Source organism: Nerophis lumbriciformis, linkage group LG07, assembly GCF_033978685.3.
Source record: "Nerophis lumbriciformis linkage group LG07, RoL_Nlum_v2.1, whole genome shotgun sequence".
NCBI classification, from domain to species: Eukaryota; Metazoa; Chordata; class Actinopteri; order Syngnathiformes; family Syngnathidae; genus Nerophis; species Nerophis lumbriciformis.
In genome coordinates this window covers 56,752,961-56,766,675 of record NC_084554.2, presented here as the reverse complement: position 1 = coordinate 56,766,675, position 13,715 = coordinate 56,752,961, and the positions used below count along the sequence as shown (strand labels likewise).

At 41.9% G+C, this 13,715-nt stretch overlaps 1 protein-coding gene across 2 annotated transcripts in view; it reads right to left on the bottom strand.

The window, feature by feature from the left end:
- The window catches only part of LOC133609332 (copine-3-like), a 45,786-nt gene that overhangs the window by 22,134 nt on the left and 9,937 nt on the right, over nt 1–13,715 (bottom strand). For both annotated transcript variants that reach the window (XM_061964848.1, XM_061964849.1), the window contains exons 4-10: nt 9,765–9,839; nt 6,773–6,844; nt 6,615–6,692; nt 6,457–6,546; nt 1,687–1,785; nt 1,528–1,608; nt 1,334–1,393 (exon numbers count right to left, since the gene is read on the bottom strand). In XM_061964848.1, the coding sequence (XP_061820832.1) occupies nt 1,334–1,393; nt 1,528–1,608; nt 1,687–1,785; nt 6,457–6,546; nt 6,615–6,692; nt 6,773–6,844; nt 9,765–9,839 (555 nt within the window). The remainder of the gene's footprint in view (nt 1–1,333; nt 1,394–1,527; nt 1,609–1,686; nt 1,786–6,456; nt 6,547–6,614; nt 6,693–6,772; nt 6,845–9,764; nt 9,840–13,715) is intronic.

Here is a 13,715-nt window from a genome sequence, read left to right as displayed (position 1 = left end):
GGTTCCCTCAATCATCAGGAGATTTTAATGGGAGCATTCGCATACCATGGTTTATGTAGGGCACAGAGTGGGTGGGTACAGGCTGGCGTATGGGCGTGGTGATTGGCTCATGTGTTACCTAGGAGGTGTTTCCGTCTATGGCGGCATGTTGTTACAATTTCGCTGCGCTTGTTGAGGGATGACAGGTCTGGACGGTAAATAATAAACAGTTTCTCTTTCAAGCATAGGTTGCATCTTTTATTACCACTATTGTAAGGTGTGCTGGATGCAAGAATTTGCCATGTTATTGAATATTCAACATTATTGTCTTTGAGGTCCCAAATGTGTTTGCTGAGTTCTGTGGTATTTCGCAAGTTTTTGTTCCTGAGAGCACTATTTTTTGGATAACCTTATTAAGACATATATATATATATATATATATATATATATATATATATATATATATATATATATGTCTTAATAAGATTATCCAAAAAATAGCACTATTTTTTGGATAACCTTATTAAGACATATATATATATATATATATATATATATATATATATATATATATATATATATATATATATATATATATATGTCTTAATAAGATTATCCAAAAAATAGTGCTCGATACCGTGGTAGAGCGCAATATATGTATGTGTGGGAAAAATCACAAGACTACTTCATCTCTACAGGCCTGTTTCATGAGGGGTTCCCTCAATCAAAAATCTCCTGATGATTGAGGGAACCCCTCATGAAACAGGCCTGTAGAGATGAAGTAGTCTTGTGATTTTTCCCACACATACATACATACATATATATATATATATATATATATATATATATATATATTTATATTTATATAGCGTGACGTGAGGCTCTCTGCGGCTCGCTTTTTGTCGCGGACATGAAGCGACAGAAGTAAAGAGTTTTTAAACACGAGTACAGTCTACAATAACACCAGAAATAGATGCTAGATTTGTTGTTAGTCGTTTTTAATCAAGAAAGAGTGACTAAAAGGATCAGAGATATCTCTATAAAAAAAAATGTATTAAAAAAAGTACAATGTACAATAAATAGGCAACAACAATTAAAAAATAGAGCAAAACAATATTATGTAAGAAAAGATTCATGTTAATACTATAATAAATAACAACAGGTTTGTTTTAATTGTATGTATACATTTTTGTACCTTTTTAAAGAAAATGTATGCATCAAAGCAAATCACGTGATGATGTCATATTGACCACATCCCCAACACCACAGGTCATTTGGCAATCTCAGGGAAACATAAATCCATACATACTGTATATAAATCCATACATACTGTATATAAATAAAGGGAACTCACAGTGAAGTGAAGTTGGCACCCTCCCATGATATAATCCAGAAAAGTGTACTCTTTCTCCACCTGGTTGGCATTAACATAAACACATACACCATATCAATATTTGCATAGTAATCAGATCAACTTCAGCAAGCTCATAAATAAACATCTTGTATGAATAATCTCAAGAAAAAAAAAGCTTTGTATCTATCACTTACTTGACAGCGCTTGATGTAAATGAGGCCGGAGTTTTTATAATCTTTCTTTAACTTCTTTGGGTTGACACACTCCAACTCAACCTGCAAGTGAGAGAGTGCACGACTCGTCTGAATCATGGAGCAAAGCACACGGAATGAAGGAAGGGAAAGACTTCTTACAGGGCAGACGTGTGTTCCAGTTTGCATCTCAGCGAGGGTGCTTCTCAAGCTTCCAATCAGTTTGTGGGAGCCATTGGTGTGATGGTCGTAACAGTCCACCTGAGGACACACACACACTCTTGACCAACCAACTTACCAACAGTCCACCTGAGGACACACACACTCTTGACCTACCAACTTACCAACAGTCCACCTGAGGACACACACACTCTTGACCTACCAACTTACCAACAGTCCACCTGAGGACACACACACTCTTGACCTACCAACTTACCAACAGTCCACCTGAGGACACACACACTCTTGACCTACCAACTTACCAACAGTCCACCTGAGGACACACACACTCTTGACCTACCAACTTACCAACAGTCCACCTGAGGACACACACACTCTTGACCTACCAACTTACCAACAGTCCACCTGAGGACACACACACTCTTGACCTACCAACTTACCAACAGTCCACCTGAGGACACACACACTCTTGACCTACCAACTTACCAACAGTCCACCTGAGGACACACACACTCTTGACCTACCAACTTACCAACAGTCCACCTGAGGACACACACACTCTAGACCTATCAACTTACCAACAGTCCACCTGAGGACACACACAGTCTTGACCTACCAACTTACCAACAGTCCACCTGAGAACACACACACTCTTGACCTATCAACTTACCAACAGTCCACCTGAGGACACACACACTCTTGACCTACCAACTTACCAACAGTCCACCTGAGGACACACACACTCTTGACCTACCAACTTACCAACAGTCCACCTGAGGACACACACACTCTTGACCTATCAACTTACCAACAGTCCACCTGAGGACACACACACTCTTGACCTACCAACTTAACATGCATGTGTTGTCAAAAAGGCAACTTTGGCGATCAACAAAGCTAAAAAGTCTATATTCATGATGGACAATCATGACGTGAAATTGAAGTAGAAGACAAACTCCACACCATAAAATAAAGTGCAACTCTTTAGTCTGATTGGAGTGTCTGACTGAGGTCCACATAAAGCAGTTGTCCATGTATTCCATCCATCCATCCATCTTCTTCCGCTTATCCGAGGTCGGGTCGCGGGGGCAGCAGCCTAAGCAGGGAAGCCCAGACTTCCCTCTCCCCAGCCACTTCGTCCAGCTCTTCCTGTGGGACCCCGAGGCGTTCCCAGGCCAGCCGGGAGACATAGTCTTCCCAGCATGTCCTGGGTCTTCCCCGTGGCCTCCTACCGGTCGGACGTGCCCTAAACACCTCCCGAGGGAGGCGATCGGGTGGCATCCTGACCAGATGCCCGAACCACCTCATCTGGCTCCTCTCGATGTGGAGGAGCAGCGGTTTTACTTTGAGCTCCCCCCGGATGACAGAGCTTCTCACCCTATCTCTAAGGGAGAGCCCTGCCACCCGGCGGAGGAAACTCATTTCACCGCTTGTACCCGTGATCCTGTCCTTTCGGTCATAACCCAAAGCTCATGACCATAGGTGAGGATGGGAACGTAGATCGACCGGTAAATTGAGAGCTTTGCCTTCCGGCTCAGCTCCTTCTTCACCACAACGGATCGATACAGCGTCCGCATTACTGAAGATGCCGCATCGATCCGCCTGTCGATCTCACGATCCACTCTTCCCTCACTCGTGAACAAGACTCCGAGGTACTTGAACTCCTCCACTTGGGGCAGGGTCTCCTCCCCAACCCGAAGATGGCATTCCACCCTTTTCCGGGCGAGAACCATGGACTCGGACTTGGAGGTGCTGATTCTCATCCCAGTCGCTTCACACTCGGCTGCGAACCGATCCAGCGAGAGCTGAAGATCCTGGCCAGATGAAGCCATCAGGACCACATCATCTGCAAAAAGCAGAGACCTAATCCTGCAGCCACCAAACCAGATCCCCTCAACGCCTTGACTGCGCCTAGAAATTCTGTCCATAAAAGTTATGAACAGAATCGGTGACAAAGGGCAGCCTTGGCGGAGTCCAACCCTCACTGGAAACGTGTCCGACTTACTCCCGGTAATGCGGACCAAGCTCTGACACTGATCATACAGGGAGCGGACCGCCACAATCAGACAGTCCGATACCCCATACTCTCTGAGCACTCCCCACAGGACTTCCTGAGGGACACGGTCGAATGCCTTCTCCAAGTCCACAAAACACATGTAGACTGGTTGGGCAAACTCCCATGCACCCTCAAGGACCCTGCCCAGAGTATAGAGCTGGTCCACAGTTCCACGACCAGGACGAAAACCACACTGTTCCTCCTGAAACCGAGGTTCGACTATCCGGCGTAGCCTCCTCTCCAGTACACCTGAATAGACCTTACCGGGAAGGCTGAGGAGTGTGATCCCACGATAGTTAGAACACACCCTCCGGTTCCCCTTCCTAAAGAGAGGAACCTCTTTGGGTTATGACCGAAAGGACAAGATCACGGGTACAAGCGGCCCAAATGAGTTTCCTCCGCCGGGTGGCGGGGCTCTCCCTTAGAGATAGGCTGAGAAGCTCTGTCATCCGAGGGGAGCTCAAAGTAAAGCCGCTGCTCCTCCACATCGAGAGGAGCCAGATGAGGTGGTTCGGGCATCTGGTCAGGATGCCACCCGATCGCCTACCTCGGGAGGTGTTTAGGGCACGTCCGACCGGTAGGAGGCCGCGGGGAAGACCCAGGACACGTTGGGAAGACTATGTCTCCCGGCTGGCCTGGGAACGCCTCGGGATCCCCCGGGAGGAGCTGGACGAAGTGTCTGGGGAGAGGGAAGTCTGGGCTTCCCTGCTTAGGCTGCTGCCCCCGCGACCCGACCTCGGATAAGCGGAAGAAGATGGATGGATGGATGGATATGCCAGCAAACGAACTACGTGAGCGCAACGTTTGGTGGTACAATAACCCAGACAGTGCAAGAAAACCGGGCCAATGTTTGGCAAACGCCTATAAAATGTGGGGCATCTAAAAACCGAGGTACCACTGGATATGCAGTAAAAGCATAAAATAGTAAAAAGGCAAACCTTCATATGATGATGCCATGAATTGTGCATGCATTCACATCCAGCTGGGCTGCAAGCACCTTCGTGGGTTTAGTTTGGCAGCGTTGTTACATGACAGAAAATGAAAGCACCAAATGACTCATTAGTATCACGGTGAGTACTCTATGTTAAGTGGCATGATTAGGGATGGGTACTCTTCACATTTCAACCGATAAGGTACCACTTCACGGTATCCATACCGGTACTCTACGGTACCAATTCTCTGTATTTTTGTGTGCGTTAACAAGTCTCAGGTAAATCATTCTTTTAATGAGCTGATTATAATAACTGTGTTGTCCAGTTGTTATATATTGTTTTCTTCTGACATAATATTCTAGACTTTGCACACAGTTACAATTCCAAGACGTATGATGGCAGTAGTGTATCGGCCTCGGTGCGCTGCTTGGCTAGGAAGTAGCCTTTGCCATGAAGCTGAATGTGCCAGTCTACATGTAGTCTGAGTATTGTACCTAATACACACCTGCTGTTTGATTGTAATGTGCATCTTAGTTGCATCTACATGTAGTAGCGGTAGTCTGCGTATTGTAACTGTTGGAATAATTGTTTGTAAGTTATCACAAAAGAAACGTTGTATTATGAATGCTGTCTTTCGAGGCCTAACAAGAGGAAGAAGGCTTGTGAAACGCCACTGTGATTTCAACACGGACAGATGGCAGGATCTGCTCAACTTCCAGAGGAACTCTCTTTGAAGTGTTAAACGAACTCTCTCTGAAGTATTTCACAAACTCTCTTCCAACTATTTGGTAACCGAGGTCAACGCTATTTACGACCCGCTGCCCTCTTGAAGTCGCTGTGGTCAGGAGACGGGAGGGGTTATCCATTGTCCTCCAACACCTGCCTCAGCTGGATCCAGGAAGAGCCCAAGCCCGAGAAATCCTCTTCTTGGTCTTCAAAGCGACCGAAAACAATGACTGTTTTACATACTTCCCATTCCTGCTGTGACATGTGTTGGTGCGTGAACATTGAACATCTGAATAAAAGAGGAGACGAAAACCTTCTTCGTCAGAGCGTGGTGCAGGACTGTACAGAGAGTGCAGTGGCCATGTCTCTCCTCAATATTGAGTCCAAATTGAATTCTGTCTCTGTTTTATTCCTTGCCTTTTGTCTTGTTTAATAGATGTCCTCAGTGTTTGAACGTGACAGTAACTACATGTAGTATTGCATCTACATGTAGTAGTGGTAGTCTGATTATTGTACCTAATACACACCTGCTGTTTGATTGTAATGTGCATCTTAGTTGTGGTTTTCATTTCTAATTTGGAGGCGTTGAATTCGCCATGTGAAATTGCTCATGAGTAGCATGTATGTGGTAAAGCCATCGTCAATTAGTATCAAGCGTGCACATTTTGGGAAAGTGGAGCTCTACTTTACATTGGAGTGTTTTCTTGCTTTGTTGGCATTGAAATCGCAACACTACCGGGAGGCAGTTTGGCTGACTGCTGCTTGTTTGACTGTTTCCTTGCCAAGCGTTTGAGCCATTGTTTAGTCTGTAACCAGACCTGACATCATGAACAACAAAGGTATCAAAATATAGCAGCGTTGGAGTTTACGTGAATCAATAATAACGATAACATTTGGTAGAAGTAGTGAATGGAGTACCCATCCATAAGCATTATATCTCACACTGTAGTGGGAAACACATGAATTACAATTTCTAGGTGTTAGAAAATATGTGGATTTTAAACATTCAAAGAACTTAAATATCACAAAAGATTTCACCTTTATAGTTTTCTCCACATTTCCCCCACAGAGAGCTCGCAAAGCGATGTGGAACGGTCTCCATGTCGGGTTGAGGTTGTTCTTTACCACCTCCATGAAACACATGACATGATTACATGTAATTATGATGAGAACTCAGTACAGTAAGTAGTTGGCACCTCTGTCCTATGAGCCAGTTGCCATCCACTCTCTGTCTGCTTGTAGAACTCCAGGAAGGGGTCGGACCACCACAAAAACTGGACGGTCAATTCAGATGATGCAAAAGCCAGCGTTTCATATCATCTCCACCATGCAGTTTTTCAAACAAGTACAGTACCTTTTTGTCCAACCTGCGTGCAGACACTTCAAAATGTGCCACCCTGGTGTCTGTTATTTCCTCAGCACAGATCTAGAAGAAAACCATCAATGACTGAGCTGATTTAGTTCATGTGGGATTCATGAAGGGCAAAAGAAAATGTCCTAACAGACATTTCTGTACACGTCTGCAGTGTTTCCCACAGGACAGGCATCTATTTGTGGTGGTGTGGTCGAGGGGCGGGGGGTGGCGGCGGCAGCGGCGATGACCAAGAAGAACGCGGAGTTGCAATATAATTACAACATTTTATGTACATATTTATATACAGATTTGAACAATTAGTGATTCACTGAAATATATTTATTAATTGTGGTTCTTACAAAAAATATATCTTATAAAATATCAAAGCTAAAATGTCTCTTAAAGCTCTGCCCCTTTAATTAGTGAATACTAAATAATTTAACTTTAGCCTACTACTACAACCATATTATTTACCAGCAACATGAAGTGAAACAGAGGCAGAGGTGTCCTGCCACAGTCAGTCAACCTCCTCCTCCTCCTCCTCCAGCTGCTGCTGAACAGGTCGCACCCGGTCCGGACTGTAGGCCTACCTCCTCTCCAAGTCCAGCCCTTTTCGGCCGTTGAAAATATTTTTCTATACTCATCTGTGTGAAGGAGTGAACATCCAACATTAGAATGTATTACTAACGAGCAGAAGCGCTCTATGTACAGTGCCGTCTAACCTTAAGCGGCAGCAGCTCAACACATGCAGGGTTCAACGTTAAGGTTTTTTTCTACTTGCCTGACTTCTCAAATCTACTTGCCCCAATATTTTTACTTGTCCTGCCTAGGTTTTTTTCTGGCTGTGTAGTGCTCATGGCTTATATCTTACTAGAATCCTTCCCGTTGACTATTTACAACACTACAAAGTATTTATTATTATTATTATTTTTATTATCTATAATTACATTTAAATGGCATTGCATACATGTAAAATTAAATGCTATTTCACATTATTTGAGCAGTAGCAGTTACACTCATCTGAACAGGTCAGCCACCTGTTTAAAGCCCGATCACAGTTGAAATCTTGAAATGAAGGGCCTTTAATGGCCAAAACATTAACCTGGACAACATTTTAACAGCTGGTTGGCTCAGATTTTATTCTTTTCATTGCATTCACATGCTGCAGTGGACAGTGGACAATTATCTTCAGTATTAAAGCAGTATCTGAAGCACCGTCTCCACGTGTGTTTATTGACAACATGGTTATAACCTGGACACGTTAGCTCGTCGGTATGGTAACACGTGACTGTTACTACGTGCGTCTGCCCCGGCCCCCGAGTCAAACAGCGGCGGTGTTAATGAAGCAGCATCAGGCTGCTCACCGTCAGTGAAACGCTCGGTGAAATCGCGGATTAACGTTAAATATATGAGGAGTCGCGAGCGATGCAGCTATAACCTATATTACCCTCGTATTTGGCGGAGTTACCGCCACCTACTGCACCGGAGTTGTAACTACAAGTAACATTCACAGACAGAGTCCCATTGCTTTTATGAGCGGTCGAGCGAGTCAAAAGCCGAAAAATCCATTTGTGGCGGACGTAATTCTTTTGTGGCGGGCCGCCACAAATAAATGAATGTGTGGGAAACACTGCGTCTGTCTGCATTGCTATGTCTCTTGAAATGTTCTGATCTCCTGTTTGAATGTTACACTTGTATTGAGAAGAATAGTGATGCGTAGAAAAGTTGCCGTACTGCAGATAGCTGCTAAAGTTGGTCAGAAGATTTTGAAAAGTAAGTGAATTAGTCTGATGAGCCTATATCAGCGTTTCTCAAGGTGTGGGGCGCGCCCCACTGGTGGGGAATAGAGACATGACAGGTGGGGCGCGAGGAACGGGAGGAAATTTCACTTTTAATTTTTTTTTAAATTATTATATTCTTAGATTATTTTTTTTACTATGCTTTCATTTTCTATACACACTGTAAATCACTTTGTGATTCTGTCTGTGAAATCCGCTATATAAATAAATGGAAATTACCGGTACTTATTTTTACTGTAGGCTTTATATTTCTCGGTACGAGCGAAAGTTTGACAGACATAGCAACAGTAACTAATGGGGGCGGGGCTAAGCGGAACAAACTTTCGCGCGGATGGGTAGCAGGCTAATGTGTGGACCACAATTACACAAATATATTCATTTGTGACTCGCACCTCAAAGGTCGTTGAGCCAGAGCCAGCGCCTGCAGAGAAACAAAAATGTGACGGGCACACACTGTGTCATTCACCGGGAAGCACTCGCGTCAAGGCAGCTCAGCCCCGAACTCAATGAGGTTTTAACAGATGTTGTGAGCGCGGTAAATTTGATCAAAACACGACCACTGAATGTGCGACTGTTCTCTGCACTGTGTGAGGAAATGGGAGCTGATCATACAGCCGTGCTGTTTCACAGTGAAGTAAGGTGGCTCTCCCGGGGAAAAGTGCTGTCACTTGCCCTGTCTTGCCAAATGCATAGCTCCTCCTTTTTTTTTTTTTTGCAAAGATTGCAAAGTGGCACTTTTATTGTATTTATTATTGAACTTGATGCAAGTTATTTGATTTATTATTGAACTTGATGCAAGTTATTTGATTTATTATTGAACTTGATGCAAGTTATAACATTTTTTTTGATTTATTATTGAACTTGATGCAAGTTATAACACTTTTGTTTTATTTATTATTGAACTTGATGCAAGTTATAACACTTTTTTGATTTATTATTGAACGTGATGCAAGTTATAACACTTCTTTTGATTTATTATTGAACTTGATGCAAGTTATTTGATTTATTATTGAACTTGATGCAAGTTATAACACTTTTATTTGATTTATTATTGAACTTGATGCAAGTTATGACACTTTTTTTGATTTATTATTGAACGTGATGCAAGTTATAACACTTACTGTTATAGTACCATGATAACTTACTGTTATAGTACCAGGATAACTTACTGTTATAGTACCAGGATAACTTACTGTTATAGTACCACGACCTGCAAGCCGACCATCCTTCAACAACAGAGGCCGAGTCATCTGCTTGTTAGAGACAATCTGAGCATGAAACGAGGAGAAGCACATTAAGAGTTGCTAGAAAGAGACACAATGACACTTAGATATAAAATGAGTTGGTGTATATTTACTATCCACTGAAAATGAATCATCACAGCTATTATTGGACAAAGGTTTGAAATGGGAACAACAGATTGAACTCTGATGCTCGGTCTAGTTTTGATCATCCTAGACTTTTAGCAAAAACCAAACCACGTTGATCTTTTACATCACCTTTGGACTACTGCAACTCCACTTAGTGTTAAACCAGGCCTCACACGCTCCATTGCAGCTAGTCCAAAATGTTCCTTTTAACTGGTACACAAACAAAACATTAACATATTACCCCCATTTGAGCTCCCAGTCCATTCTAGAATTCATTGTAAAATGGTATTGTGTTTAAATCTCTTAACCAATCAGCACCAACATGTACTTAAAAATCCATACCCCCACAACTTTTTCTTCTTGTCTCAAAATCTCTGTTCAAATAAAGAAGGGAGTGATGTGGCTCTGACACATTGGAACACTCTCCTTCTTCAATGAGTTTTAAAATCATACTTTTACTCCCTGGCTTTTAAACCATCATGAGAGTTGTGTGATCTTAGTCTATTTCATACACTGGACTGTCCTTAGTTTTATTCTGTGTTTGAACTACAGTGCAGCACTTTGTGAAACTTTCATTGCTTTTTAAATTGTGCTAGTGGATTACTAGCCGACAACACAAGTGAAGATAGAGTATTTGTGTCTTGCCCACAATCAAGTATGGGAGCAGCCATGGTCTGGGGCTGCATGAGTGCTGCTCACTGGGAGAGCTGTGGTTTACCAGGCCGTATGACAGACATATAAATGTATATATTTTATGTTTTACACTCTTAAAATAACCAATCGTTTAATTATACTTCTGCCTTTTGACTAAGGCTGAAACGACGCGTCGACGTAGTCGACGTCATCGGTTACGTAAATACGTCGACGCCGTTTTTGTGCGTCGATGCGTCACATATTTACGTCACACTGCCGTCATGGCGGAGCGCAAAGCAGACGATGCGAGCGGTGCGAGCGAGGGGAAAAGAGCACGCCAAAAGTCGTCAAAAGTGTGGGAGTGTTTCAATAAACGGCCTAATAATGTTGTAGCGGCGAACAGCTGTCTCGTCAGCTGACGCGTGAGCTCGCAACCGTGGCTGCTGAGCAACCAGCCAAACCCCACTTAATAAAATTATATTTTATCTTAGAGCACATCCGCATCCCTATTCACCTAGGCAACCCCAGGAAATGTATATAATTCGGCATTATTTCGGCCAGTCGGCTTATATGATCAGAACCGATCAGTTTACGTTCACGCGCAGGTATAACGCGGCGCGCTCCCGTCTCATCTGCTGGTGCGCGAGCCCGGTAATTAGACCGCTGTGTCAAATCAAGGAGTACAAAAGACGCCAGCGCAGAGTGGAAAAAGGTTTAGTTCGTTACAGAAAACCCAGAGTTGTGCCAAAAGTGTACCAAAACCAATAGCTGAACGGACAGCCGGTAAGATTGCACTTTAGTTGTCTTTGTGGGTGTGGCGCACCTGTTGCGCTGGTGAGATGGGGGGTGCGGGGGGGGGGGGGTTGTGTGCATGTAGCGTGCTTAGTCTGGAGGCTAAATACACACGCTGTTTTGTGTAACTGTTGTTTAGTAAGGAAGTGTTGATATTCTTTGCTTAGTTTGATAAATGTTGGAGCAGTTTGCTTCATCAGGAGGGTGAAGTCGCTCAACTTAAAGTGTTGGATTTAAGTGTGTTGGATCATTGGCTGCTGGTGAGGACATAGAAAAAGGGGCATTTTTCTACCAGTAGACGGCGTTTAAGATTGAGTGTTTCACTGCTAATTTAATAATATATTTATATTGAATATGGATTTTAAAAATGTATCTAAATAGCTGGTTAATTGGTTAGGTATGTATGTATTTGCATATTGGGTTTTCTGCTGCATTCATCTATTGTGTTTCTGGGTTTAAATGTATCTTGGTGCATTTATGTTGAGACAATTTATTTAAAATCTGTTTTAACTTAAAGGGAAAAGATGTGTCCATTTTCTTGCATTTGTTTAATGGTTAAGAGTTTGATTGCCTAATTAATAATTGTAAATTATGGGATTGATAATTGATTGATTTTTTACAGCATGTTAATCTTGTGGTGTTTTGTCCTTAAAGGTTTTTCACCTACTAAAGAAGCTAAAGGCTACTAAAGAAGCTAAAGGCTACTAAAGGCTACTAAAGGCTACTAAGGACAGCTAATGACAGCTAAAGAAACTAAAGTCTACTAAAGTCTACTAACACTGCTAAAGACTGCTAAAAAGACTAAAGAAGAAAAAAGAAGCTGTTTCTTCGTTGTAAAAACTGTTGCAAACTAAAGGAAAATAAAAGGAAAAAGTAACTACGGTCTGGTCTTTTGAGTGAAATCCAGAAGCCACATTCAGCATTGGTACATCCCTTCAAGTGTGGGATAAGCACAGCGAAAAAAGCAAAACACTTGACAGTTGTTGTATGCACACTGTGTCGAGCGGAAATGGCCTATCATAGCAGCACAACGGCTATTAACGAACATTTGAAAAGAAAACACCCGACAGCGTTCTTGCCATCACCATCAACTAGTCAATGGTCCGCGTGAGTATACGTTGTCATCATTACACAAAAACATGAATGTGTCATTTGTATCTGCGTTGTAAATTCATAAACTAAAACACTGTTTCGCTCTGAGAGGCGCGTTTGGCGTGCCTGTTCAGTGTTTACAAAGACGCTAACGTTAATTAGTTGTGCAAATACCTTTTACAACATTAACAGTTACATATACTATGTACAACCAACAATTAACTTTCACTTTAATCATACTATCATTGTTGTGTTATTAAGCAAAATAAGCAATACTTTTACTTTTGTTGAAATGTTTACACTGTTACAGAATATTTCGTTTTGCACTTTTTTGTATTGGATGTTTATCTTTATTTTTGTACATTTTAAAGCAAAATAAGCAATACTTTTACTTTAGAAATGCTTATACTATTGCAGAATATTAAGATTTGCACTGGATGTTTACTTTTATATTTGCACATTAAAAAGCAAATAAGCTACTTTTAATTTTGTTAAATGTTAAAAGTTTTAAATGTTTACATTGTTACAGAATATTTTGTCATGTTGTTGTCAATGTTGACTGAGTGGCCATACTTTTTTTTTTGTATATAAAAGTCATGCCTTTTGAAAAAACTGGCCTAAATTTATTTTTTCATCTTCATTTTAAATAAAAAAATAATCGGTAAAAGGAAAAAAAATCTATAGATTAATCGGAAAAAAAAAAAAATCTATAGATTAACCGATTAATCGAAAAAAATAATCTATAGATTAATCGATAGAAAAATAATCGTTAGCTGCAGCCTTACTTTTGACTAACTTCTACCACCTTGTCTTTTATGTCAAGGCTGACCTTCCCTCTTCGAAAGAGCATCTCTCTTTTTGACCTTTTTGAAGCGTTAATCTTTAACCTTTTGTTGATGCCTTTGGCCCTCCAAATTTTGACTTTGGCATTTTTGTAATCCTGGTTACGGCCCTGGTTGCCAGCGACTTACTGTAGATATAAATAACTGACAAGTACACAAAATATATATAAATATGCTAGATTTGACAAAGAAAGCCTCATTTAGAGGATTGTAAAATTCTACATATCAACTCGAAACAACGTAATGAAACCCGTAAAATGCTTTGGCAGTGGTTTTATATTTCGAGTCGCCGATTCGCTCATTTTGCTGTGGATCAGAAAGAGATCATCCAATCATCAGGCGGAGGCCAGGTCCACCTTCGATACACTTGCAGAGACGCCGAGCGTCCGATGGGCGGGACAAAGTCCAGCATTTA